This window comes from Pseudophryne corroboree, chromosome 6 (genome assembly GCF_028390025.1).
Source record: "Pseudophryne corroboree isolate aPseCor3 chromosome 6, aPseCor3.hap2, whole genome shotgun sequence".
Taxonomy (NCBI): Eukaryota; Metazoa; Chordata; class Amphibia; order Anura; family Myobatrachidae; genus Pseudophryne; species Pseudophryne corroboree.
In genome coordinates this window covers 382,187,812-382,214,687 of record NC_086449.1, presented here as the reverse complement: position 1 = coordinate 382,214,687, position 26,876 = coordinate 382,187,812, and the positions used below count along the sequence as shown (strand labels likewise).

The following is a 26,876-nucleotide window of genomic DNA, read 5'->3' as shown; positions in this document are numbered from 1 at the left end:
GGCTCCTTGAGGGCGGCCGTATCTGGAGACGGTAACGCCACTTGTGATAAGCGTGTGAGCGCCTTCATTTAATTTATCTGATTCAGGAAAAACTACAGGTAGTTTTTTCACACCCCACATAATACCCTTTTTTGTGGTACTTGTAGTATCAGAAATATGTAACACCTCCTTCATTGCCCTTAACATGTAACGTGTGGCCCTAAAGGAAAATACGTTTGTTTCTTCACCGTCGACACTGGAGTCAGTGTCCGTGTCTGTGTCGACCGACTGAGGTAAATGGGCGTTTTAAAGCCCCTGACGGTGTTTGAGACGCCTGGACAGGTACTAATTTGTTTGCCGGCCGTCTCATGTCGTCAACCGACCTTGCAGCGTGTTGACATTATCACGTAATTCCCTAAATAAGCCATCCATTCCGGTGTCGACTCCCTAGAGAGTGACATCACCATTATAGGCAATTGCTCCGCCTCCTCACCAACATCGTCCTCATACATGTCGACACACACGTACCGACACACAGCACACACACAGGGAATGCTCTGATAGAGGACAGGACCCCACTAGCCCTTTGGGGAGACAGAGGGAGAGTTTGCCAGCACACACCAAAACGCTATAATTATACAGGGACAACCTTTATATAAGTGTTTTCCCTTATAGCATCTTAATATATAATCATATCGCCAAATAAGTGCCCCCCCTCTCTGTTTTAACCCTGTTTCTGTAGTGCAGTGCAGGGGAGAGCCTGGAAGCCTTCCCTCCAGCAGTTCTGTGAGGGAAAATGGCGCTGTGTGCTGAGGAGAATAGGCCCCGCCCCCCTTTTCGGCTGGCTTCTTCTCCCGTTTTTCTGACAACCTGGCAGGGGTTAAATACATCCATATAGCCCCAGAGGCTATATGTGATGTATTTTTAGCCAGTATAGGTACTTTCATTGCTGCCCAGGGCGCCCCCCCCAGCGCCCTGCACCCTCAGTGACCGTTGGTGTGAAGTGTGCTGAGAGCAATGGCGCACAGCTGCAGTGCTGTGCGCTACCTCATGAAGACTGAGAAGTCTTCAGCCGCCGATTTCTGGACCTCTTCTCTCTTCAGCATCTGCAAGGGGGTCGGCGGCGCGGCTCCGGTGACCCATCCAGGCTGTACCTGTGATCGTCCCTCTGGAGCTAGTGTCCAGTAGCCTAAGAAGCCAATCCATCCTGCACGCAGGTGAGTTCACTTCTTCTCCCCTAAGTCCCTCGTTGCAGTGAGCCTGTTGCCAGCAGGACTCACTGAAAATAAAAAACCTAATAAAACTTTTACTCTAAGCAGCTCTTTAGGAGAGCCACCTAGATTGCACCCTTCTCGGCCGGGCACAAAAACCTAACTGAGGCTTGGAGGAGGGTCATAGGGGGAGGAGCCAGTGCACACCACCTGATCCTAAAGCTTTTACTTTTGTGCCCTGTCTCCTGCGGAGCCGCTAATCCCCCTGTGGTCCTGACGGAGTCCCCAGCATCCACTTAGGACGTCAGAGGAAAAAAAAAAAAAACTTTGTAGCCGCTCTGCGAACCATTCGTTCGCACTTCTGCTAATCTAAAATACACTCCCAGTGGACGGCGGCTAAAAACTGTTAGAAAGCAACTCGGAAAGACCACCAATATCAGCAGCACAATAACTGACAAGAACCCCCTGTGCAGTGTATCAGCATAAACAGGGAATTCAAGAGGTGTATGGTGACTAAAGATCACAGAGAAACATACACACTGAGAATATCCTGTGAACTACCTATATTAAATGATAAACCTGACGCACCTAGCCCATTCAGGTTATAAAATATAGGGATAGCAATCTGAGTGAGATACACGAAATGGAGGCCACACAGCAGCTATATGCACACACACATATTCACATTGTACAATGCAGAAATTATGACATGCAATAAAACTGCACTGGACTAGCAATACAGAGTAGTACTACGTATAGCTAAACACTCAATAGATATAACAATGCACAGTAAAGACTGGATGTATATCACAGGGTACTTGTACTACATAACCCTGACTAAACGCACTCTTTCTTAATCAACACTGTCAGCAGACATGTAGAATACTTATGTGACCTGTAAAATGCACAGCGCTGACATGCAGGCGGCTTTCCAGAGGAGGATTTGCTCAAACAGTCCCAGGATCAGCTCAGCTTGTCCTAATGTCGCCCAAGCGCTGACAGGGAGTGAGGGTGATAGAGATATGCAGCTCCAGGGCGGGAACATTTTCTCTAAATGGCGCCCTGTGGCTGGGGGAGGGGCTACAGGTCAAAGCCTTATCCCCCTGCAGGACTTCACCACCGGGTACTGTGGGCTTATATAAACATTTTTTCTTAAAAGCTTCTTCTCAGGGCTGCAGGAGCAGCCCCCCTGTTGTATGCCTGCTTACTGCATGGCACCAACTACAAAATTGAGCTCCTGTGCACGGAGGCGGGGTTATAGAGGAGGTGGAGCTATGCATTCTGGGAAGGTCAAAGCTTTGAGCCTGTTGGTGGCCTTGGATCAAGATCCTACTCTACACCCCAATGTCATTCTCTGTGGAGCCCAGTGTACCCCCCCGCAGCAGAAACTACATTAAAACACACGCTTCAGGTGATTGGAATTGAAAGCAGGAAGGCCTGCTAAAGCAGAAATGCGTTGGTGCATATAACAAACATCCTTCAACACCAACCACTGACCGCTAACCCCACAAGTCTCCTTACCAGCCAGCGAGTCGAGCGGCCGGTAACTCAGCAATTGACCACGGAATCAGCGCTATCCTGATGTCAGTGCAGAGACCGGCAGTCCCCCAGGCAACCAGCTTTGTGAGAAGAGACGCTTACTAGCAAAGCACAGGCGCCTGGTGGACGGAGGAACAACAATCGCGGCTGATACCACACACATCCAGGAAACGCACATCCTACATATTGGAGGGCTACGTTTTGCGGAGGCTGGAGGGTTACGGGACACCGGCCTTCCAGCATGAATCCCACGCCACCCGCCCCCAAAACAATCTGTAACCGATGGAAGATAATCGCCACCTTTGCAAGAACTGTTATCTCACCAGTATCCAAACTTTACATTGTTACTTTGATTTCAAATGCATTATTTATCTTATGAAGCGGAGTTGAACACTTTTTTTTTCGTTTGCTTGATGATCGCACCATATAACTTTGTCTTTGTGTTATTTTGATTGTTCAGTTGTCACATTTACTGCACCTAAATAAATCTTGTCACGCACATACCCATTCCATATTAATTTATAGATCACAGACCGTAACTTAATTCACACAGAAACAAGTCAGAGCGCTGCATAACTAACCATCTTTATACTCAACCCAGTGAGACCTGGTACAGGTTGAGTATCCCTTATCCAAAATGCTTGGGACCAGAGGTATTTTGGATATCGGATTTTTCCGTATTTTGGAATAATTGCATACCATAATGAGATGTCATGATGATGGGACCTAAATCTAAGCACAGAATGCATTTATGTTACATATACACCTTATACACACAGCCTGAAGGTCATTTTAGCCAATATTTTTTATAACTTTGGGCATTAAACAAAGTGTGTGTATATTCACACAATTCATTTATGTTTCATATACACCTTATACACACAGCCTGGGGGTCATTTAATACAATATTTTTAATAACTTTGTGTATTAAACAAAGTTTGTGTACATTGAGCCATCAAAAAACAAAGGTTTCACTATCTCACTTTCACTCAAAAAAGTCCGTATTTCGGAATATTTGGATATGGGATACTCAACCTGTACCAGCATGAAAAAGAACCCAATAGGACTCATGCACACGGCCCATCCAGCCTTACCTTGTGAATTAGATACACTGGAAATCTGGCAATCACATTGGGGGTAATTCCAAGTTGATCGCAGCAGGATTTTTGTTACCAATTGGGCAAAACCATGTGCACTGCAGGGGAGGCAGATATAACATGTGCAGAGAGAGTTAGATGTGGGGGGTGTTCAATCTGCAATCTAATTTGCAGTGTAAAAATAAAGCAGCCAGTATTTACCCTGCACAGAAATAAAATAACCCACCCAAATCTAATTCTCTCTGCAAATGTTATATCTGCCCCCCCCCTGCAGTGCACATGGTTTTTCCCAATTACTATCAAAAATCCTGCTGCGATCAACTTGGAATTACCCCCATTATTCAACCCTTATAATCATTCATAATAATTTCTGCTTTATGCACACACATTTAAAGTGCACCTGCATATCATTTCCTAAAATGTTATGTCAATTTCAACAGATGAAAAGATCTATTATGCATTATACAAGCAGAGCTCAACTTATTACATTAGCTGTACAACTGTCCACCACATTGTTTATGGTTTTCAGTTTTAAGCAGCAGGTGTGTTAACTTGAGACCTATGTTTCATTATATGTGGGTTTCAGAAACTCAGCCATTACCCCTCACCTCTTGCTGAAGGTAGCTGAGCACATCAATTTGGAAGAATTAGAATAACTATGGAGACAATTTTATAAAATGGAGCATCAGTTTACAAAGCTGGCACATTATGAGACTGTTCTCTTTTTTCCTTTGCTACTCAAGAACCATTGTTCTGAAATTTGCAGATGGAGCAACGCTAAGGGGAAAGATTTGATTGGGTGGGTCAATACAGATTTAAAATATTCTCTAGTAAAAACCAAAAAGCATATTTTATTAAAGAAATCTATGTTGTAGATATTACTATGTATGTTGGACAAATGATGGTGACAGACTCCTGGGCGCTTCACTGGGTTTAAGCTATCCCTTAATACCAAAGTGGGTAACCCCAAACCCTGAAGAAATAGTTTGAGCAAAAATGGTGGTGTGCTAAAAAGAATGGTGCTACCCAGTTGCAAACACAGAAGTACAGAGTAATTTTAATCAATAGTAGATTGCATAAAAACAAATAAAACACATTTCATAAAATACCATACGTTTTAAAACCATATGGACGAAGATAAAAACAATGTAAATAACGTCCCAACAGGGAAATGTATAGGACAATGCAAAGTGGCAAATGTGCATAAAGTCAGGACTTAAGATCTGGGAGCTTTGTGCTGCATAAATCCGGACTACTCTGTACCTTATCGTGCCCTGCAGCTCCCCTACAATCCTTCCAGTAGGACTCTTTCATGCACATTTGTTCTCCTATACGTTTTCCTGTTGGGACGTTATTTACATTGTTTTTATCTCTGTCCATACAGTTTTGAAAAATGTATGGTATTTAATTAAATGCATTTCTTTTGTTTATATGCAATCTACTATTGATTCAAATTAATCCCCCCATAATGTCATTCACTGTATATAACACTGTAGACATGTCAATACAATGGTATATATTTGCACTACCTGTACATATACACATAAAGTCATTGTGGGAAGACTAAACTCTGCTTACACAATAGCTGGAAAATGAAGTATGACAGACGTATAAGTATGGGTACACACCAAGACGATTTTGTCCCAATGGCCCCAATTTCGATGCGTCGTGCAAGCGATTGGATGGGAATCGTTGCAGAAATTTACCTTTTCTGCTAACTATTCCGATCCGATGCGCGTAGCCGCTGCTTGCACATCGGATCGGAGATCTTGACTGCTGCAGTTAGGATCACCCGATCCGATGCACAGTGAATACATGTCACCGTACATCGGATCGGTATCGGGGGACCCACTCTCTGTTTCCCGTGCACATCGGCAGCGCATCGGGAAGTAGGGAGCTAACTGGGGGATCGGACCACAATCAGCTAGTGATCGTGGTCCAAGCTGCATCGCGCTGCTGTGTAGGTACCCTTAGAAGGATGCATTCAAGATCCCGGCTGTCGAGATCCCAGCACTCAGCATATCGGCGCCGGGATCCCAACCACCGGGATACAGACACCAATTCTCCCTCTTGGGGTGTTCCTAACACCCCTGGAGGAGGAATAAATAGCGTGCTACTGTGCCTGTGGCGAGCGCAGCAAGCCGACAAGGGGCTCTTTTGTGCTTGCTCCGCTGCAGGCATTCTGCTGTCGGGATTCTGACCGCCGGGATGACGGGCACCAGTATATTGATACCAATCCCACATAAGATACACATTTACATAAATGTTCTGCTCCTGGAAATTCTCTCTTAATTTGTGATCACCATCACCTGTGTTGAACAAGTTAATGGATAAGAAAGGTGTTTCACCACAGGTGATGGCAATCATACATTAAGAGGGAAGTCCAAGAGCAGAGCATTCTGTCCCTCCTGGAGAGGGTCATGTTGGGAGGTAAACATTTAGGGGTATATGCAATTCACGGCGAATCGCGGGAAATTATCGCCGTTTTTTAATTCGACAGGTAAATTCCGGCAGGTGGCTGCCGGAATTCACCATATTCAATGAAAAACGGATTCGACAGTCCCGCGGGCGAAAAACGGCCGATTTGCCGGATTTTGCAGCGAATTAAAAAAACGGGAAAAACCCGGAAAAAAAATGGCGTGGGGTCCCCCCTCCAAAGCATAACCAGCCTCGGGCTCTTCGAGCTGGTCCTGGTTTTAAAAATCAGGGGTCAAAATTTACAGCGGATCCCCCGTATTTTTAAAACCAGCACCGGGCTCTGCGCCTGATGCTGGTGCAAAAAATACGGGGGACAAAACGAGTAGGGGTCCCCCGTATTTTTTACACCAGCATCGGGCTCCACTAGCTGGACAGATAATGCCACAGCCAGGGGTCACTTTTATACAGTGCCCTGCGGCCGTGGCATTAAATATCCAACTAGTCACCCCTGGCCGGGGTACCCTGGGGGAGTGGGGACCCCTTCAATTATGGGGTCCCCCCCCCCCAGCCACCCAAGGGCCAGGGATGAAGCCCGAGGCTGTCCCCCCCATCCAAGGGCTGCGGATGGGAGGCTGATAGCCTTGAGAAAAATGTCAGAATATTGGTTTTTCCAGTAGTACTACAAGTCCCAGCAAGCCTCCCCCGCAAGCTGGTACTTGGAGAACCACAAGTACCAGCATGCGGGAGAAAAACGGGCCCGCTGGTACCTGTAGTACTACTGGAAAAAAAATACCCAAATAAAAACAGGACACACACACCGTGACAAGTACAACTTTATTACATACTGCCGACACACACATACTTACCTATGTTGACATGAAGCAGTCGGTCCTCTTCTCCAAGTAGAATCCACGGATACCTGAAAATAAAAGATAATTATACTCACCTTCCAGCGTCCAGAGATACTTCCACGTCCAGAAAATAATCCAGGTACTTGGCAAAAAAAAAAAAACGCAATGACCCGATCCTGCGGACTGGAAGGGGTCCCATATTGACACGAGACCCCTTTCCCCGAATGTGTCGGGACCCCACGTGACTCCTGTCACTGAGGTCCCTTCAGCCAATCAGGAAGCGCTACTACGTGGCGCTCACCTGATTGGCTGTGCGCTGTCTGTGCTGTGACAGCGCATCGCAAAGCCTCTCCATTATATTCAATGGTGGGAACTTTGCCGTCAGCGGGGGGGTTACCCGCGGTCAGCCGCTGACCTGCGGGTGACCCCCCCGCTAACCGCAAGGTTCCCACCATTGAATATAATGGAGAGTCTTTGCGATGCGCTGTCTGAGCTCAGACGCGCAGAGCCAATCAGCAGAGTGCAAGGACGTTGCACTCGCTGATTGGCTGAAGAGACCTTTCAGTGACAGCTGTCACGTAGAGGGCTCTGCATTCGGGGAAAGGGGTCTCATGTGTCAACATGGGACCCCTTTCAGTCCGCTGGCACGGGTTTTTGCGTTTTGTTATTTTGCCAAGTACCTGGATTATACTCTGGACGTGGATTTATCTCTGGACGCTGGAAGGTGAGTATAATTTTTTAACAGGTACCCTCGGATCGTCGGAGACTGTGGCAGTCGGCGTGTCAACATAGGTAAGTATGTGTGTGTCGGCAGTATGTAATAAAGTTGTACTTGTCACGGTGTGTGTGTCCTGTTTTTATTTGGGTATTTTTTTTCCAGTAGTACTACAGGTACCAGCGGGCCCGTTTTTCTCCCGCATGCTGGTACTTGTGGTTCTCCAAGTACCGGCTTGCTGGGACTTGTAGTACTACTGGAAAAAACAATATTCTGACATTTTTCTCAAGGCTATCAGCCTCCCATCCGCAGCCCTTGGATGGGGGGGGGGGGACAGCCTCGGGCTTCATCCCTGGCCCTTGGGTGGCTGGGGGGGGGGACCCCTTGATTGAAGGGGTCCCCACTCCCCCAGGGTACCCCAGCCAGGGGTGACTAGTTGGAATTTTAATGCCACGGCCGCAGGGCGCTGTATAAAAGTGACCCCCGGCTGTGGCATTATCTGTCCAGCTAGTGGAGCCCGATGCTGGTGTATAAAATACGGGGGACCCCTACTCTTTTTGTCCCCCGTATTTTTTGCACCAGCATCAGGCGCAGAGCCCGGTGCTGGTTTTAAAAATACGGGGGATCCCGTCAAATTTTTCCCCGCATTTTTAGAACCAGGACCAGCTCGAAGAGCCCGAGGCTGGTTATGCTTTGGAGGGGGGACCCCACGCCATTTTTTTCCTTGATTTTACCGTTCCAGCTATAAAAAAAAAAAAAAAAAAAAAAAAAAAATTAAATATATAAATAATACTTGTGCCTCCAAAAAAGACAAACCAAGTACCTAATCCCTTCTAATATAAATAGATATGCTATTACCAAAAAGAAAAAAACACCAAAAAAAACAAGTTTTAAATTTTTTTTATTGGTTTCACCCTCCAAAGTGTGTCAGATTGAAAATGACGAATTTACTGTCTAAAAGCACTGTTGTCGAATTTCCAAACTTGAATTGAATAGACTTTGGTCGAATTGCAGCATGTGTATCATTGCAAAAAAGTCGAATTTGTCAAAAGTCGAATTTCAAAAAGTCGAATTTTGAAAGTCAGTTTTTTTGTCGGAAAGTACTGAATTGCATTGTCGATTTTTTTTTTGGGGCGAAAAATTCCCGAAATTCGACAATTTCGGGAATTCGACCGCAATTGCATATACCCCTTAGTTTCAGCGATTTACTGTGACATGATCATAATCTATCTAATATATAAAAAATAAGATTTTACTTACCGGTAAATCTATTTCTCGTAGTCCGTAGTGGATGCTGGGTACTCCGTAAGGACCATGGGGAATAGACGGGCTCCGCAGGAGACATGGGCACTTTAAGAAAGAATTTGGATTCTGGTGTGCTCTGGCTCCTCCCTCTATGTCCCTCCTCCAGACCTCAGTTAGAGAAACTGTGCCCGGAAGAGCTGACAGTACAAGGAAAGGATTTTGGGAATCCAGGGTAAGACTCATACCAGCCACACCAATCACACCGTATAACTTGTGATAACTTTACCCAGTTAATAGTATGAACAAAAAACAGAGCATCAGATCAACCCTGATGCAACTATACATAACCCTTATTTAAGCAATAACTATATACAAGTATTGCAGAAGAAGTCCGCACTTGGGACGGGCGCCCAGCATCCACTACGGACTACGAGAAATAGATTTACCGGTAAGTAAAATCTTATTTTCTCTAACGTCCTAGTGGATGCTGGGGACTCCGTAAGGACCATGGGGATTATACCAAAGCTCCCAAACGGGCGGGAGAGTGCGGATGACTCTGCAGCACCGAATGAGCAAACACAAGGTCCTCCTCAGCCAGGGTATCAAACTTGTAGAACTTTGCAAAGGTGTTTGAACCTGACCAAGTAGCCACTCGGCAAAGCTGTAATGCCGAGACCCCTCGGGCAGCCGCCCAAGAAGAGCCCACCTTCCTTGTGGAATGGGCCTTAACTGATTTAGGCAGCGGCAATCCAGCCGCAGAATGAGCCTGCTGAATCGTGTTACAGATCCAGCGAGCAATAGTCTGCTTAGAAACAGGCGCCCCAAGCTTGTTGGAAGCATACAGGATAAACAAAGATTCAGTTTTCCTGACCCTAGCCGTTATGGCTACATAAACCTTCAAAGCCCTGAACACATCCAGTAACTCGGAATCCTCCAAGTCAGTAGTAGCCACAGGCACCACAATGGGTTGGTTTATATGAAAGGATGAAACCACTTTTGGAAGAAATTGTGGGCGGGTCCGCAATTCTGCTCTATCCGCATGGAAAACCAGATAAGGGCTTTGATGTGACAAAGCCGCCAATTCTGACACACGCCTAGCCGAAGCCAAGGCTAGCAGCATAACCACCTTCCACGTGAGATATTTCAATTCCACCGTCTTGAGTGGTTCAAACCAGTGTGATTTCAGGAAACTCAACACCACGTTAAGATCCCAAGGTGCCACCGGAGGCACAAAAGGGGTCTGAATATGCAGCACTCCCTTTACAAACGTCTGAACTTCAGGCAGAGAAGCCAGTTCTTTTTGAAAGAAAATGGATAGGGCCGAAATCTGGACCTTAATGGAACCCAATTTTAGGCCCAAAGTCACTCCCGACTGTAGGAAGTGAAGGAAACGGCCCAGCTGGAATTCCTCCGTAGGGGCATTCCTGGCCTCACACCAAGCAAAATATTTTCGCCATATACAGTGATAATGTTGAGCCGTCACGTCCTTCCTAGCCTTTATCAGCGTAGGAATGACCTCATCCGGAATACCTTTTTCTGCTAGGATCCGGCGTTCAACCGCCATGCCGTCAAACGCAGCAAGTCTTGGAACAGACAGGGCCCCTGTCTGCAACAAGTCCTGTCTTAGAGGCAGAGGCCAAGGGTCCTCTGTGAGCATTTCTTGCAGATCTGGATACCAAGTCCTTCTTGGCCAATCCGGAACAATGAGTATTGTTCTCACTCCTCTTTTTCTTAGGATTCTCAGCACCTTTGGTATGAGAGGAAGAGAAGGAAATACATAGACCGACTGGAACACCCAAGGCGTCACCAGTGCGTCCACAGCTATCGCCTGAGGGTCTCTTGACCTGGCGCAATACTTCAGTAGCTTTTTGTTGAGGCGGGATGCCATCATGTCCACCTGTGGCAGTTCCCACCGACTCGCAACCTGCACGAAGACTTCTTGATGAAGTCCCCATTCTCATGGGTGGAGGTCGTGCCTGCTGAGGAAGTCTGCTTCCCAGTTGTCCACACCCGGAATGAACACTGCTGACAGTGCGCTTACGTGATTCTCCGCCCAGCGAAGAATCCTGGTGGCTTCTACCATCGCCACCCTGCTCCTTGTGCCGCCTTGGCGGTTTACATGAGCCACTGCGGTGATGTTGTCTGACTGAATCAGAACCGGTTGGTCGCGAAGTAGGGACTCCGCTTGGCGTAGGGCGTTGTATATGGCCCTTAGTTCCAGGATGTTGATGTGGAGGCAAGTCTCCTGACTTGACCACAGACCTTGGAAATTTCTTCCCTGTGTGACTGCCCCCCACCCTCGGAGGCTTGCATCCGTGGTCACCAGGACCCAGTCCTGAATGCCGAATCTGCGGCCCTCGAGGAGGTGAGCACTCTGCAGCAACCACAGGAGAGACACCCTGGCCCTGGGGGATAGGGTGATTAACCGATGCATTTGAAGATGTGATCCGGACCATTTGTCCAGTAGATCCCATTGAAAGGTCATCGCATGGAACCTGCCGAAGGGAATGGCCTCGTACGATGCCACCAACTTTCCCAGGACTCGCGTGCAGTGATGCACCGACACCTGTTTTGGTTTCAATAGGTTTCTGACCAGTGTCATGAGTTCCTGAGCTTTCTCTATCGGGAGATAAACCCTTTTCTGGTCTGTGTCCAGAACCATGCCCAGGAAGGGCAGACGAGTCGTAGGAACCAACTGCGACTTTGGAGTATTTAGAATCCAGCCGTGCTGTCATAACACTTCCAGAGAGCGTGCTACGCTGGTCAGCAACTGCTCTCTGGACCTTGCCTTTATGAGGAGATCGTCCAAGTATGGGATAATTGTGACCCCTTGCTTCCGCAGGAGTACCATCATTTCCGCCATTACCTTGGTAAATATTCTCGGTGCCGTGGAGAGACCAAACGGCAACATCTGAAACTGGTAATGACAATCCTGTACCACAAATCTGAGGTACGCCTGATGAGGTGGATAAATGGGGACATGAAGGTATGCATCCTTTATGTTCAGAGACACCATAAAATCCCCCCCTTCCAGGCTTGCGATGACCGCTCTGAGCGATTCCATCTTGAACTTGAACCTTTTCAGGTATATGTTCAGGGATTTTAAATTCAATATGGGTCTGACCGAACCGTCCAGTTTCGGTACCACAAACATGGCTGAATAATAACCCCTTCCTTGTTGAAGGAGGGGAACCTTGACCACCACCTGTTGAAGATACAATTTGTGAATTGCAGCTAACACTATTTCCCTCTCTAAGGGGGAAGCTGGCAGGGCCGATTTGAGGTATCGGTGAGGGGGCATCTCTTCGAATTCCAGCTTGTATCCCTGAGACACAATATCTATTGCCCAGGGATCCACCTGGGAGTGAACCCACTTGTGGCTGAAATTTCGGAGACGCGCCCCCACCGGGCCTAGCTCCGCCTGTGGAGCCCCAGCGTCATGCGGTGGATTTAGTGGAAGCCGGGGAGGACTTCTGTTCCTGGGAACTAGCTGTGTTGTGCAGCTTCCCTCCTCTGCCCCTGCCTCTGGCAAGAAAGGACGCACCTCGGACTTTCTTGCCTTTTTGTGATCGAAAGGACTGCATTTGGTAATACGGTGCTTTCTTAGGTTGTGAGGAAACATATGGCAAAAAATTTGACTTTCCAGCAACAGCTGTGGAGACCAGGTCCGAGAGACCCTCCCCAAACAATTCCTCACCCTTGTAAGGTAAAACCTCCATGTGCCTTTTTGAGTCGGCATCACCTGTCCATTGCCGAGTCCACAGGACCCTTCTGGCAGAAATCGACATTGCATTTATTCTAGAGCCCAGTAGGCCAATGTCTCTTTGAGCATCTCTCATATATAGGACAGCGTCTTTTATATGCCCCAGGGTCATTAATATAGTATCCTTGTCTAAGGTATCAAGTTCCTCAGACAAGGTATCCGTCCATGCTGCTACAGCACTACACACCCAGGCCGACCCAATTGCCGGCCTTAGTAAGGTACCTGAATGTGTATAAATGGACTTCAGGGTACCCTCTTGCTTTCTATCCGCAGAATCTTTTAGGGTGGCCGTATCCTGTGACGGCAGGGCTACCCTCTTGGATAAGCGTGTTAGAGCTATGTCCACCCTAGGGGAGGATTCCCAGCGTAACCTGTCCGTTGGCGGGAAAGGATACGCCATAAGCATCCGTTTGGAAATCTGCAGTTTTTTATCTGGAGATTCCCAAGCCTTTTCACATAACTCATTTAGCTCGTGTGAAGGGGGAAAGGTCACCACCTGCCTTTTTTTCCCCATACATATGAACCCTCTTGTCAGGGACTGGGGTTTCCTCTGTGATGTGCAACACATCCTTAATTGCTATAATCATATAACGGATGGATTTAGCCAATTTATGCTGTAACTTTGCATCATCGTAATCGACACTGGAGTCAGAATCCATGTCGGTATCTGTGTCAACAATTTGGGATAGTGGGTGCTTCCGAGACCCTGACGGCCTCTGCGACATAGGATCAGGCATGGGCTGAGACCCCGACTGTCCTAAGGTTTCAGCTTTATCCAACCTTTTATGCAAGGAATTAACATTATCATTTAAAACCTTCCACATATCCATCCAATCAGGTGACGGCGCCGTCGGCGGAGACACTACATTCATTTGCTCCCGCTCTGCTTCCACATAGCCTTCCTCGTCAAACATGTCGACACAAGCGTACCGACACCACACACACAGGGGATGCTCTTTTTGAAGACAGTTCCCCCACAAGGCCCTTTGGAGAGACAGAGAGAGTATGCCAGCACACACCCCAGCGCTATATGTCCCAGGAATCACACAGTAACTTAGTGTTAACCCAGTAGCTGCTGTATATTATGTTTTTGCGCCTAATTTATGTGCCCCCCCTCCCTTTTTACCCTCTTCCACCGTGAATCTGCAGGGGAGAGCCTGGGGAGCTTCCTCTCAGCAGAGCTGTGGAGAAAAAATGGCGCTGGTGAGTGCTGAGGAAGAAGCCCCGCCCCCTCAGCGGCGGGCTTCAGTCCCGCGTTTATGTATAATAATATGGCGGGGGCTCATACATATATACAGTGCCCAACTGTATATATGTGTAACTTTCGCCAAGAGGTCCTAATTGCTGCCCAGGGCGCCCCCCTGCGTCCTGCACCCTACAGTGACCGAAGTATGTGGGTGTAGTGTGGGAGCAATGGCGCACAGCTGCAGTGCTGTGCGCTACCTCAGTGAAGACTGGAGTCTTCTGCCTCCGATTTCGAAGTCTTCTTGCTTCTTTCACCCGGCTTCTGTCTTCCGGCTCTGCGAGGGGGACGGCGGCGAGGGGGACGGCGGCGCGGCTCCGGGATCGGACGACAAAGGGTGAGATCCTGTGTAAGATCCCTCTGGAGCTAATGGTGTCCAGTAGCCTAAGAAGCAGGATCTATCTGCAGAGAGTAGGGCTGCTTCTCTCCCCTCAGTCCCACGATGCAGGGAGTCTGTTGCCAGCAGAGCTCCCTGAAAATAAAAAAACCTAACAAAAAATACTTTCTTATAGCAAGCTAAGGAGAGCTCACTAAACAGCACCCAGCTCGTCCGGGCACAGATTCAAACTGAGGTCTGGAGGAGGGACATAGAGGGAAGAGCCAGAGCACACCAGAATCCAAATTCTTTCTTAAAGTGCCCATGTCTCCTGCGGAGACAGTCTATTCCCCATGGTCCTTACAGGGTCCCCAGCATCCACTAGGACGTTAGAGAAATGAAAATGTGTCCTTCTGTATTGTATTTCTATACAAATCCACAGTTTACAAGCGAAGATCGTGAAATTCTACATACAAGCATATTAAAACATGGCGGAGGCAACTAAAACAATTTGAAATCCCCAAGCACCACTGGGGGGCAGACAGCAGCATAGAGCAGAGGTTCCCAAATGCGGTCCTCAAGGCACCCAAACGGTCCTGGTTTTAAATGTATCCATGCTTGGCCACAGGTGACTTAATTAGCACCTTAATCAATTTGATTTAACCATCTGTGCTGAGCCATGGATATAACTAAAACCTGGACTGTTGGGGTGCCTTGAGGACAGCGTTTGGGAAGCTCTGGCATAAAGTATATCAGGAGACAGCATAACTTCAGAATTGCACGAGTAATGTACTCAAAAATTGGTACACATATGCCTTACAATCTGGCAACAAACACTGTGGGGGGAAGACACCCCTAGCACCCTTAGGGGTGGGGCAGCAGCACTGAGTATTTCAGCAGACAGCATAACTCTGGAATGCCTACAGCAATTTACACCGAACTTGGTACACGTCTAACTTACAGTCTTGGAACAAACTCTGTGGGGGTTAGACACCTCTAGCACCCCTAGGGGTGGAACAGCGGCACAGAGTATTGCAGGAGACAGCATAACTCCTGAATGGCTAGATCAATTTACAACAAGCTGGGTACACATATTACTTACACTCGGAAAACAAACACCATGGGGGTCAGACACACCTAGCACCCCTAGGGGTGGGACAGCAGTACGAAGTATGTCAGCGGACAGCATAACTATGGAAGGCCTGGAGCAATTTACACAATACTTGGTACACATCTGACTTTTACAATCTGGGAATTAACTCTGTGGTGGTTAGACACCCCTAGCACCCCTAGGGGTGGGACAGCAGCACAGAGTATTAAAGGAGACAGCATAACTCCAGAATGCCTATACCAATTTCCAACAAACTAGGTACACACATGACTTACAAGCTGGGAACAAAAACTGTGTCAGACACCCCTAGGGTTGAGGCGGCAGCAGCACAGAGTTTTTCAGCAGACAGCATAACTCTGGAATGCCTGGACCAAATTACACCAAACTTGCGACACATATCACTTACACTCTGGAAACAAACACTGTGGGGTTAACACACCACTAGCACCCCTAGGGGTGGGCCAGCAGCACAGACTAGATCAGGACATGCATGATATTTCAGTGATGACAGGGCTGCATGTGACAGGGCCAGTGACATGATGTGAGGAGGAGAATGGTGTTAGCACGAATCCACACACAGAGTTATATAGTGGAAGTAGCACAGTCCCCCAGCAGCAGAGTATATCAGGGGATACATAATGTGCTGTGGTATATAAGAAACTGTGGAGTGTTTGGGGAGGAGGCTCTATCTAGATACTTATCTAATATATAAAAGCAAAAAATTGTGCTTCTGTCTTTTTATACAAATCCACAGTTTACGAGCGAAGATCGTGAAATTTTACATACGAGCATATTGTTATTTATACTGTGTTTAATATTTAAATTAATTTTTGTAAACAAACATTCTTAAAATCCCGGGCAACGCCGGGTAATCCAGCTAGTACTGTAGAAATGTAGGGGTCAGGTATATGGAGCTTCCAAGGAGAAGAAGCAGAGGAGCAGCAATAGCAAAGTCCCATGTGTGGGAAGCAGTGCATCATGCCCTTGTCGGTGTTACATGTCACATGTGTGGGCAGCAGGGTATCGTGTCCTTGTCAATATTACACGTGTGGGCAGCAGGGTATCATGTCCTTGTGAGTGTTACATGTCACATATGTGGACAGCAGGGCATGCCCTTGTGAGTGTCACATGTGTCCAATGTGTGGGCAGTAGGACATGTCCTTGTCAGTGTCAAATCCGGCCCTCACTCACCCGGATCCCCTTCACCACCGTGATGTTGTCGTTCTCGTCAGCCTCGAAGGAGACTCTCCTGGTGCTCACGCTGCCCCCCATATCCCACAGTCAGGCTTAGGGCCACTCTCCAGCGGACAGCACCCGGATCACACAGGCCGCAGCAAGTGAAGACAGCAGCCGGCAGCAGCTTAACAACTACAAGTGTGCTAATTGGCAGCTGCGACCGAAGGCCCGCCCCCACAATATCATGCAGGTTGGTTATTGGCGGACTGCTGCCATGACAACATTGAGGCGGAAAGTTTGGGAACAATTTCAAACGTGCGTGTGTGTGAGACTGTGCATGTGCGTGTGCTGTATGTGAGTGTAACAGTGCTCGCATTTGCTCCTGTTGTGTATCTTGCAATGGGAAGGTGATGCCGCTGTCACAGCCTGTCAGCACTCTAGCTGGTTTGTACTAGTAACTAGTAATATGCCAGTGAGGCTGGAACAGAGAACGCTCACACCATATACTGTCATTCATAACTCATTGTCTGCACAGTACTAGTGCACTATTTTATGCTCTATCAAGGCTTGCCATATCAACGTATGGGATCACACCACAGGACCTATAAAGATAACAGTGTATTATATAAATTGTAATCAGGATGTAAGCAAATTTTTAAGGATTAGATTTAAATTCTCTTTAAAAGCAGTAAATAAAAGACTACGGCCCTCATTCCGAGTCGTTCGCTCGGTAATTTTCTTCGCATCGCAGCGTTTTTCTGCTTAGTACGCATGCGCAATGTTCGCACTGCGACTGCGCCAAGTAATTTTGCTATGAAGATAGTTTTTTTACTCACGGCTTTTTCTTCGCGACGGCGATCGTAATGTGATTGACAGGAAATGGGTGTTACTGGGCGGAAACACGGCGTTTTATGGGCGTGCGGATAAAAATGCTACCGTTTCCGGAAAAAACGCGGGAGTGGCTGGAGAAACGGGGGAGTGTCTGGGCGAACGCTGGGTGTGTTTGTGACGTCAAACCAGGAACGACAAGCACTGAACTGATCGCAGATGCCGAGTAAGTCAGAAGCTACTCTGAAACTGCTAAGTAGTTTGTAATCGCAATATTGCGAATACATCGTTTGCAATTTTAAGAAGCTAAGATTCACTCCCAGTAGGCGGAGGCTTAGCGTGTGTAACTCTGCTAAAATCGCCTTGCGAGCGAACAACTCGGAATGAGGGCCTACGTGCCTAATTCAGCATGAGTTGTAGTTTTGCAAGAAATCGCAAAGCTACAACTCTTTTGCATGCAGGGGCCGCGGCTGCCCCGCATGCTCGGTCTCCCCCCCACCCCCCACCCCTTGCTGAGATGCGAGCACATCACCATGCAGCAATGCACTTGCATCTTAAGGGTAACCTAGCTGCGAAACATGTCCACCATGTTTTGTGTTGCAGCTGTTGCGTGCAATGTCAAGTGACCTGCCCTGCAAGCAGTCCGGGCACGCCTCCATTGGGGGTCATTCGGAGTTGATCGCATGTAGCAACTTTTTGCTGCTCGTGCGATCAACCTGACGCCGCCTATGGGGGAGTGTATTTTAGCATAGCAGGGCTGCGAACGCTTGTGCAGCCCAGCTATGCTAAAAAAGTTTCAAGCAAAACAAGACCAGGGCTGTAGTTACTCACCCAGTGCAGCGGATCCAGCGATGAAGGTCCCGGTCCTGACGTAAGACATCCGCCCTCCAAATGCCTGGATCTGCCTGCGTTGGACTCACCACGCCTGGAAAACGGTGAGTATCCGTCCCGTAACGCCTCCCACCTGTCCCGTCTTCTTGCGATCGCCGCTGCAATCACATTTCTTGCGGGCGGCGTTGTTGGCCAGCGACGAGCGTCGCCAGGCAACGACATACGTGCGCAATGCGTCCGCCATGCATGCGCATTTCCGACCCGTTTGCACTGCAGCGAAGAACCGCTGCGTGCGAACGGGTCGGAATGACCCCCATTGTCCGGACTGCGTCCTCCTAACGCTGGGTCGCTGCCCCCACCAGGACATAAATTGCAGTTGCGTGTGATCTTAATCTAAATGCATGCGCAGATGTTTGGAAATCACCAGATAGCGCTTTCCACACTTCTACATTCCAAGATGGATTATGCCCAACATCTGTGTGTGTTTCAATAGCTTGCTGTTTCGTCAAGTAACTAGCCACTTACTATCTATCTCTTCACACCAGCTCTCACCCATGCCTAATTCTGAAGGTTTGTTTTTATAATGACCATTAATTATAAACTATACAGTAACACTTCAAATAGACTAATTATTCACATTATCACCCGAGTGGTGCATCTTAGTGCTTACCATATATTTATATCAAGCACTAGCAAGTGACAGAAGAGAGGTTGTATTCCCTCCATTTTCCCTGCCTAGTCATTCCTGTACCTGTGCAGGTAATAGAATGAACTACTAATTGCTGGAGTGTGTGCACGCGGTAGGTCGGCAATATTTGATCACAGACAAGGGAGAGACTAGGCAAGCCAGGAATTGAGGTTTTTTCCAAACTTATCTCCCTTTTAAATCTATCCAGTGACTGGGAAAGTGTAGGCTTTCCATTTTTATTTTGTTCTTTAGCTGAACTGTTTTAATTTTATATAAGATGTTGATTTTGTCTAAAGTGGGTTGTATATCATCTTTTCAGCAAAGGGTTCCAAATCTGCTCAAATTTCTGATAATCTCCCCTTGATAATACATATTACTCTGTCACAGTTGTTATCGTGTGACATATATAAAAATAAAAACATAAACATTTCATGGGGTTGCTAGAAGAGAGCAGTTGGATGAGTGCTGAGCTCTGTCCCTCTATATTTATAATATCCTAAATTAATCTCTGTAGAACCTATATATTACACTGAATATTTCAGACACTCACAGAGAAAGAAATGTCCATAACGAAACAGGACAGTTATTTAAAAGAAAAGATGGGCTCTCTACTACTTAGTAACGTACAAGTACTCTTCCCCATCCACCAGACATGGGTTCGTCCTCTCAACATAAAACTCTGGGCCTGATTTGGATTTGTACGCAAAGCCGAGGTTTACTTACAAATCTGATGGTGGAGAAGCTGTGTGCACAGGACTTGTTGAGTGCATGTGCAGAACGAGTCCTGAAATGACGCGATTGCGTCATGACGTTACGACACAACCGTGTCAATTTGTGAAACTCCGCCCCCTAAATGGAGTACTATGAGCGGGAGGAGAAGGAGCAGAATAGCAGGCCTGGCGCCAGCGACTGTGTACACCCCTAGCAACGAGCGTAACCCCTAGCAATGAGCATTACAGCATAAAAACCCCTAGCAATGAGTATTTCAGACTCCTGGGAATGAGCATGACACCCAGAACATGAAACCCCTGGCAACAAGCATGGAACCCCTGGTAACAAGCATTACATACTCCTGGCAACGAGCCTGATACCCAGCCCAGAGCATGAAACCACTGGCAATGAGCATGACATCCCAGAGCATGAAACCCCTGGCAACGAGCAGGCGATTTAAAAGTAATTAGAAGCCTTACTGTAGGCCATAATGTATCACATGCATTGTGGTGTGTGGCATAATATGGTGGAATTATTTTCTCATACGTCCTAGAGGATGCTGGGGACGCTTCAAGAACCATGGGTTATAGACGGGATCCGCAGGAGACATGGGCATTCCAAGACCTTGAATGGGTGTGAACTGGCTCCTCCCTCCATGCCCCTCCTCCAGACCCCAGTTAGATTCTGTGCCCAGTGAGACTGGATGCACTCTGAGGAGCTCTCCTGAGTTTCTGTGAAAAAGACTTTTGTTAGGTTTTATATTTTCAGGGAGCACTGCTGGCAACAGGCTCCCTGCTTCGTGGGACTTAGGGGAGAGAAGCAGACCTACTTCTGTGAGTTTCAAGGCTCTGCTTCTTAGGCTACAGGACACCATTAGCTCCTGAGGGTCTGATCGCTAGGTACGCCTAGATGCTCGTTCCCGGAGCCCGCCATCACCCCCCTTGCAGAGCCAGAAGTCAGAAGACTGGTGAGTAGAGGAAGATCAGAAGACTTCAGTGACGGCTTTGAGGTACCGCACAGCAGCCGCGCTGCGCGCCATTCTCCCACACACACAGCGGCACTACAGGGTGCAGGGCGCGGAGGGGGGGGCACCCTGGGCAGCATAAATCCTCATTTAAGTGACTGGCAAAAGTGGTATATAGTGCCTGGGCACTGAATCCGAACCCCCGCCAGTATAAATATTTGAAAAATAGCGGGGCTGAAGCGCGCCATTAAGGGGGCATGGCTTAGCCCTCACAGCTCTCATCAGCGCCATTTTCTCTTCACAGAGCTGCAGAGACGCTGGTCCTGTCCTCCTACACTGCTGTACAAGTAACAGGGTGCAAAACAGTGGGGGGGGCACAGTTAATTTGGTGCTGGTTTAATAATAATGAAAGCGCTAACAGGTCTGAGGCATTGTATAAACCGTTTCAGTACCAGGATAGGGGCTGGGTTGTGAGCTGGCAAACTCCCTCTGTGTTTCTCTGACAGGCTTTACTGTGGGTCTGTCCCCTATAGCCCCAGTGTGGTTGTGGGTGTCGGTACACGTGTGTCGGCATGTCTGAGGCTGAGTGCTCTTCCCAGGAGGAAGCTGGAGTGGGGACAGAAAAGACTGTGGGAGTGACCCTGTCGGCACCGCCGACTGCTGATTGGGTAAATGTTTTGAGTGTTTTGAATGCAAATGTGGCTCTATTAAATAAGAGATTGGATAAATCTGAGTCTCAGAACCAGGCATGGAAAAAATCCGTGGAGGATGTGTTGTCACAAGTCCATAACCCCTCGGGGTCACAAAAGCGTTCATTTACCCAGATAGCAGATACAGATACCGACACGGACTCCAGTGTCGACTATAGTGATGCTAGATTGAATCCTAAACTGGCTAAGAGCATTCAGTACATGATTGTGTCGATAAAAGACGTGTTACATATCTCGGAAGACCCTACGTTTCCTGATACAAGGGTCTGTATGTATAAAGGAAAGAAACCTGAGGTAACGTTTCCTCCGTCTCATGAACTGAACACGCTTTTTGAACAGGTCTGGGAAAATCCTCACAAGAAGTTTCAGATTCCCAAGAGAATTCCGGTGACATATCCGTTCCCTTCTGGGGATAGGGATAAATGGGAGTCACCCCCCACTGTAGACAAAGCTCTATCACGGCTGTCCAAGAAGGTGGCGCTTCCGTCTCCTGACACGGTGGCCCTAAAGGATCCTGTGGATCATAAGCAGGAAAATACATTGAAATGCATTTATGTCACTACGGGTACGCTGCTCAGACCTGCCGTTGCATCGGCATGGGTGAGTAGCGCTATTGAAAAGTGGGCAGATAACTTGTCATCTGAGATAGATACCCTGGATAGGGATAGCATTCTTTTGACACTGGGTTATATCAGGGACGCTGCAGTCTATCTAAAGGAAGCTGCGAGGGACATTGGCCTTTTGGGATCAAGGGCCAATGCCATGGCAGTCTCAGCCAGGAGAGCATTGTGGATTCATCAATGGAATGCTGATGCTGACTCTAAGAAGGCTATGGAGTCTCTGCTGTATAAAGGTGGTTTCTTGTTTGGTGACGGCCTCGCTGACCTGGTATCTATGGCTACCGCGGGTAAGTAATAATTTTTACCTTATGTTCCTGCACAACAAAAGAAAATGCCCCACTATCAGATGCAGTCCTTTCGGCCCAATAAATACAAAAAAGGACGAGGGTCTTCCTTCCTTGCTGCTAGAGGAAGAGGAAAGGGAAAAAGGTCACCAGCGGTGGCAGGTTCCCAGGAGCAGAAGTCCTCTCCGGCTTCTGCCAAATCCACCGCATGACGCTGGGACTCCTCTGCGGGAGTCCGCACCGGTGGGGGCACGTCTCCAACTCTTCAGTCAGGTCTGGGTTCGTTCGGGCCTGGATCCTTAGGTATTAGAAATAGTGTCCCAAGGGTACAAACTGGAGTTTCAAGACGGTCCCCCTCACCGATTTTTCAAATCGGCCTTACCAGCTTCTCTTCTGGACAGGGAGATAGTATGCGATGCAATACAAAAGCTGTGTCAAAATCAAGTCATTGTTGTCACAACTGAGGGCCTGAGCTGACGGGAGGCAGCCTCAGTTGTAGGGGCTGAGATGTACCGGAACCTGGGAGGTTGTATCAGACCCCTGGACATGTAAGTAACATGAATAATAACTGCCCGAAGGCGTGACCACGACAACTTGGATAAAAGTCAATGATGTTTATTATGACAACTCCGCAACACAGCAGCAGTAAAAGAAAACGTAAAAGTCAGCAAAGAATAAATACAGTTCCTGGGTACTACAGGATGGCAGGAGCCACAGGGCACTGGTAGTGTGAGATAGTTCTTATGATCTTCTAGATGGAAAGTCCTTACCAGGCCCGACTGTAGCAATGGAGATAACCCAGGATTGTGCCAGCTGGTGTTCCAGGAAAAGCTGGGTTGCTGAAGATAAAACAGCTGCTGTGGATACTGGCTGGAACCAGACTGTTGTTAGCACGGAGTGGATACTGGCTGGAACCAGTTAAATAATAAATGAACTTGGGAGCGATGAAATATGAACTGAAATGTAGAACTTGAGAGCGGAGAAATAATAATACCGGTGGAGAGTGGTAAAGTGTAGAAAGGACACCGGCCCTTTAAGGGAAGCTGTACTCTGCTGGAAGCTGAGCTGGAAGCAGGTAATGTTGTAGCTGGAAACAGATGAATCCACAATGGATTGGAGAGTCAGGCTACACCGCAGGTGGAATGCTGGTGCGGGTCTCTATGGTGGAAGTCTTGAGACAGGAGCTGGAACCTGGAAGACAATCACAGGAGAGAGACAAACAGGAACTAGGTTTGACAACCAAAGCACTGACGCCTTCCTTGCTCAGGCACAGTGTATTTATACCTGCAGCAAGGAAGGGATTGGCTAGGCAATTATGCAGATTATCAATACTGAGAACAGATTGGTGGAAATGATCATCTGACAGAATCCAAGATGGCTGCGCCCATGCAGACACTTGGAGGGAAATTTGGTTTGTAATCCATGTGGTAATGAAAACAGTAATGGCGGCGCCGGCCACCGGAGACAGGAGGCGCCAGGCTGACAGATGCACATCCAACCACGCGGACACAGCGGAGGCCGCGGCTGACGTAATCGCCACTCAGACACTCTGCATGCAGAAGTTCAGGGACGGCGGCGGAGGCCGCGGGAGACGCCATGCCAGGTGTAATATGGCGTTTACTGTGACAGCGTCCCAGAGTGACAGGAGAGGATACAGGAATGTACACATCAGGATAACAGATGGGATCCGGTCCTGGAGCGCTGAGCCAGCCTTAGGAGGCATCTGATGGGTAAGAAATGGCGTCCAGATACCCGGATCGTGACAGCACCCCCCCCTTTAGGAGTGGCCCCAGGACACTTCTTTGGCTTTTGAGGAAACTTGGAATGGAATCTCCGGACCAAGGCAGGAGCATGGACATCAGAAGCATTGGTCCATGAACGTTCCTCAGGACCATAACCCTTCCAGTCAATAAGGTATTGTAGTTGACCGTAACGGTGACGTGAGTCCAGGATCTTGGCCACTTCATACTCAACGCCTCGTTGAGTTTGGACTTTCGGAGTTGGAGGAAGTGAGGAATGAAACCGATTCAAGATCAGCGGTTTCAACAGGGAAACATGGAATGTCCTGGGTATTTTTAAGAAGGGAGGCAACTGGAGTCTGTAAGCAACAGGATTGATGACTTGTTCAATCTTGAAAGGACCGATATAGCGAGGTGCAAACTTCATACTGGGAACTCTTAACCTCAAATTCTTCGTGGATAACCATACCCGATCACCCACCTTGAGAGCAGGAACTGCTCGACGCTTCTTATCCGCAAACTTCTTGTACCTGAACGATGCCTTGAGCAGAGCTGATCGTACGCTCTTCCAGATATTGGCAAACTGATGCAAGGTGATATCCACTGCGGGAACAGAAGTTGCTGGAAGCGGTTGGAACTCAGGGACTTTAGGGTGGAATCCAAAGTTAGTGAAGAATGGTGTTGAAGTAGATGAAGAATGATACTGGTTGTTATGACAGAACTCGGCCCAGGGAAGTAATTGAACCCAGTCATCTTGAGAGGAGGACACATAGATGCGGAGGAAGGCCTCCAAGTCCTGATTCACCCTCTCGGTTTGACCATTGGTCTGAGGATGGTAAGCCGTGGAAAACTTTAGCTTGACTTGGAGGACTTGACATAAACTTCGCCAGAATTTGGCTGTGAATTGAACTCCTCGATCTGAGATAATTTCTTCAGGAAGACCGTGGAGTCGGAAGATCTCTTGTATGAATACTTGAGCCAACTTGGAAGCTGACGGAAGACCGGTGAGAGGAATGAAGTGTGCCATCTTGGTGAACCGGTCAACTACCACCCAGATGGTATTGAACTTGTTGCACATGGGTAAGTCTGTAATGAAATCCATCGACAAGTGGGTCCATGGTCGACGGGGAACGGATAGTGGAACCAGTTGCCCCGCAGGCGACTGGCGGGATACTTTATGTTGGGCACACTTTGGGCAAGATGCAATAAACTCCAAGACGTCCTTTTTCAGAGTTGGCCACCAATAGGACCTAGAGATAAACTCCAGGGTTTTTTGGATACCTGTATGTCCGGCAAAACGGGAAGCATGGGCCCAATGCATGAGCTTCTTCCTTAGCATCGGCTTCACAAAACTTTTCCCTGATGGGGGCGTAGAGTCCATCCCTACCGTGGAGAATGCCAACGGATTTATAATAGGATGCTTGTCTGAAGACTCTGACTCATTTTCTTGCTCCCATGAGCGGGAAAGGGCATCGGCCTTGCGATTCTGAGAGCCCGGACAGAACTGGAGTTTAAAGTCGAACCTGGAAAAGAAAAGTGCCCATCTGGCCTGACGAGGGTTGAGACATTGTGCGCCCTTCAGGTATAAAAGGTTCTTGTGGTCTGTAAGTATGGTGATTGAATGAGAAGCTCCCTCCAACAGATACCTCCACTCTTCTAGAGCGAGCTTGATGGCTAGCAACTCCTGGTCGCCAATGGCATAGTTGCGCTCAGCTGGGGAGAACTTCCGGGAGAAGAAACTGCAAGGGTGTAAATGGCCATCTTTAGCCCTCTGAGATAACACCGCTCCTACTCCAACGGAGGAGGCATCCACCTCTAAGATGAAAGGAGAGTCGATGTCAGGCTGTTTCAGAACAGGCGCAGAGATGAACCTTTGTTTTAAAAGATGAAATGCTTGCATGGCTTCTTCAGACCACTTGGACGGGTTAGCACCCTTCTTAGTGAAAGCAGTAATAGGCGCCACAATGGTGGAAAAGTCTCGTATAAACTTTCGGTAATAGTTGGCGAACCCTAAGAACCTCTGGACCCCTTTGAGGGTTAAGGGTACCGGCCAATTTTGGATTGCTTGTAGTTTCTCAGGATCCATCTCTAGTCCGGAACCGGACACAATGTACCCTAGAAACGGAATGGACTTGACTTCAAAGACGCATTTTTCTAATTTGCAATAGAGATGATTGACACGGAGACGGGACAGAACCTCTTTAACCCAAAAACGATGTTCCTCTAAATCGTTGGCAAAAATGAGGATATCGTCTAGATAGACCACGACATGACGGTATAGAATGTCTCTGAAGATCTCATTGACAAAATGCTGGAAGACAGCTGGAGCATTGCTCAATCCGAAGGGCATGACGAGGTACTCATAATGTCCGTCACGGGTGTTAAAGGCGGTCTTCCACTCGTCACCCTCACGGATCCGGATGAGATTGTATGCACCTCGCAAGTCCAGCTTTGTAAAGATGGTAGCTCCGCTAACTCTGTCAAAGAGCTCAGTAATCAGGGGTAAAGGATAACGGTTCTTGATGGTAATGTCGTTCAAACCTCTGTAGTCGATGCACGGCCGCAGACCACCATCTTTCTTTTTTACAAAAAAGAAGCCTGCGCCGGCTGGAGAAGAAGAAGGTCGAATGAACCCCTTTGCTAGGTTCTCTTTAATATATTCCTCCATAGAATGCGTCTCAGGCAGAGACAACGGATAAGTTCGGCCTCGAGGTGGAACCTTCCCTGGAACGAGATCAATCGGACAGTCCCATTCTCTATGAGGAGGAAGGATATCAGCAGAAGCTTTACTGAACACATCCGTGAAATCTTGATATGGAGGAGGTGGAACATCAGAC

At 47.9% G+C, this 26,876-nt stretch overlaps 1 protein-coding gene and 1 long non-coding RNA gene across 2 annotated transcripts in view; one reads left to right on the top strand and one right to left on the bottom strand.

Moving 5' to 3' along the window:
• CHCHD3 (coiled-coil-helix-coiled-coil-helix domain containing 3) overlaps positions 1–16,855 on the bottom strand; it is a 623,849-nt gene extending 606,994 nt beyond the window's left edge. The window contains exon 1 of the mRNA XM_063926761.1: positions 16,680–16,855. Within this exon, the coding sequence (XP_063782831.1) occupies positions 16,680–16,760 (81 nt within the window). The 5' untranslated portion in view covers positions 16,761–16,855. The remainder of the gene's footprint in view (positions 1–16,679) is intronic.
• LOC134932393 (uncharacterized) overlaps positions 16,832–26,876 on the top strand; it is a 62,187-nt gene continuing 52,142 nt past the window's right edge. Inside the window, exon 1 of the long non-coding RNA XR_010179344.1 lies at positions 16,832–16,914. This is a non-coding gene — a long non-coding RNA (uncharacterized LOC134932393). The remainder of the gene's footprint in view (positions 16,915–26,876) is intronic.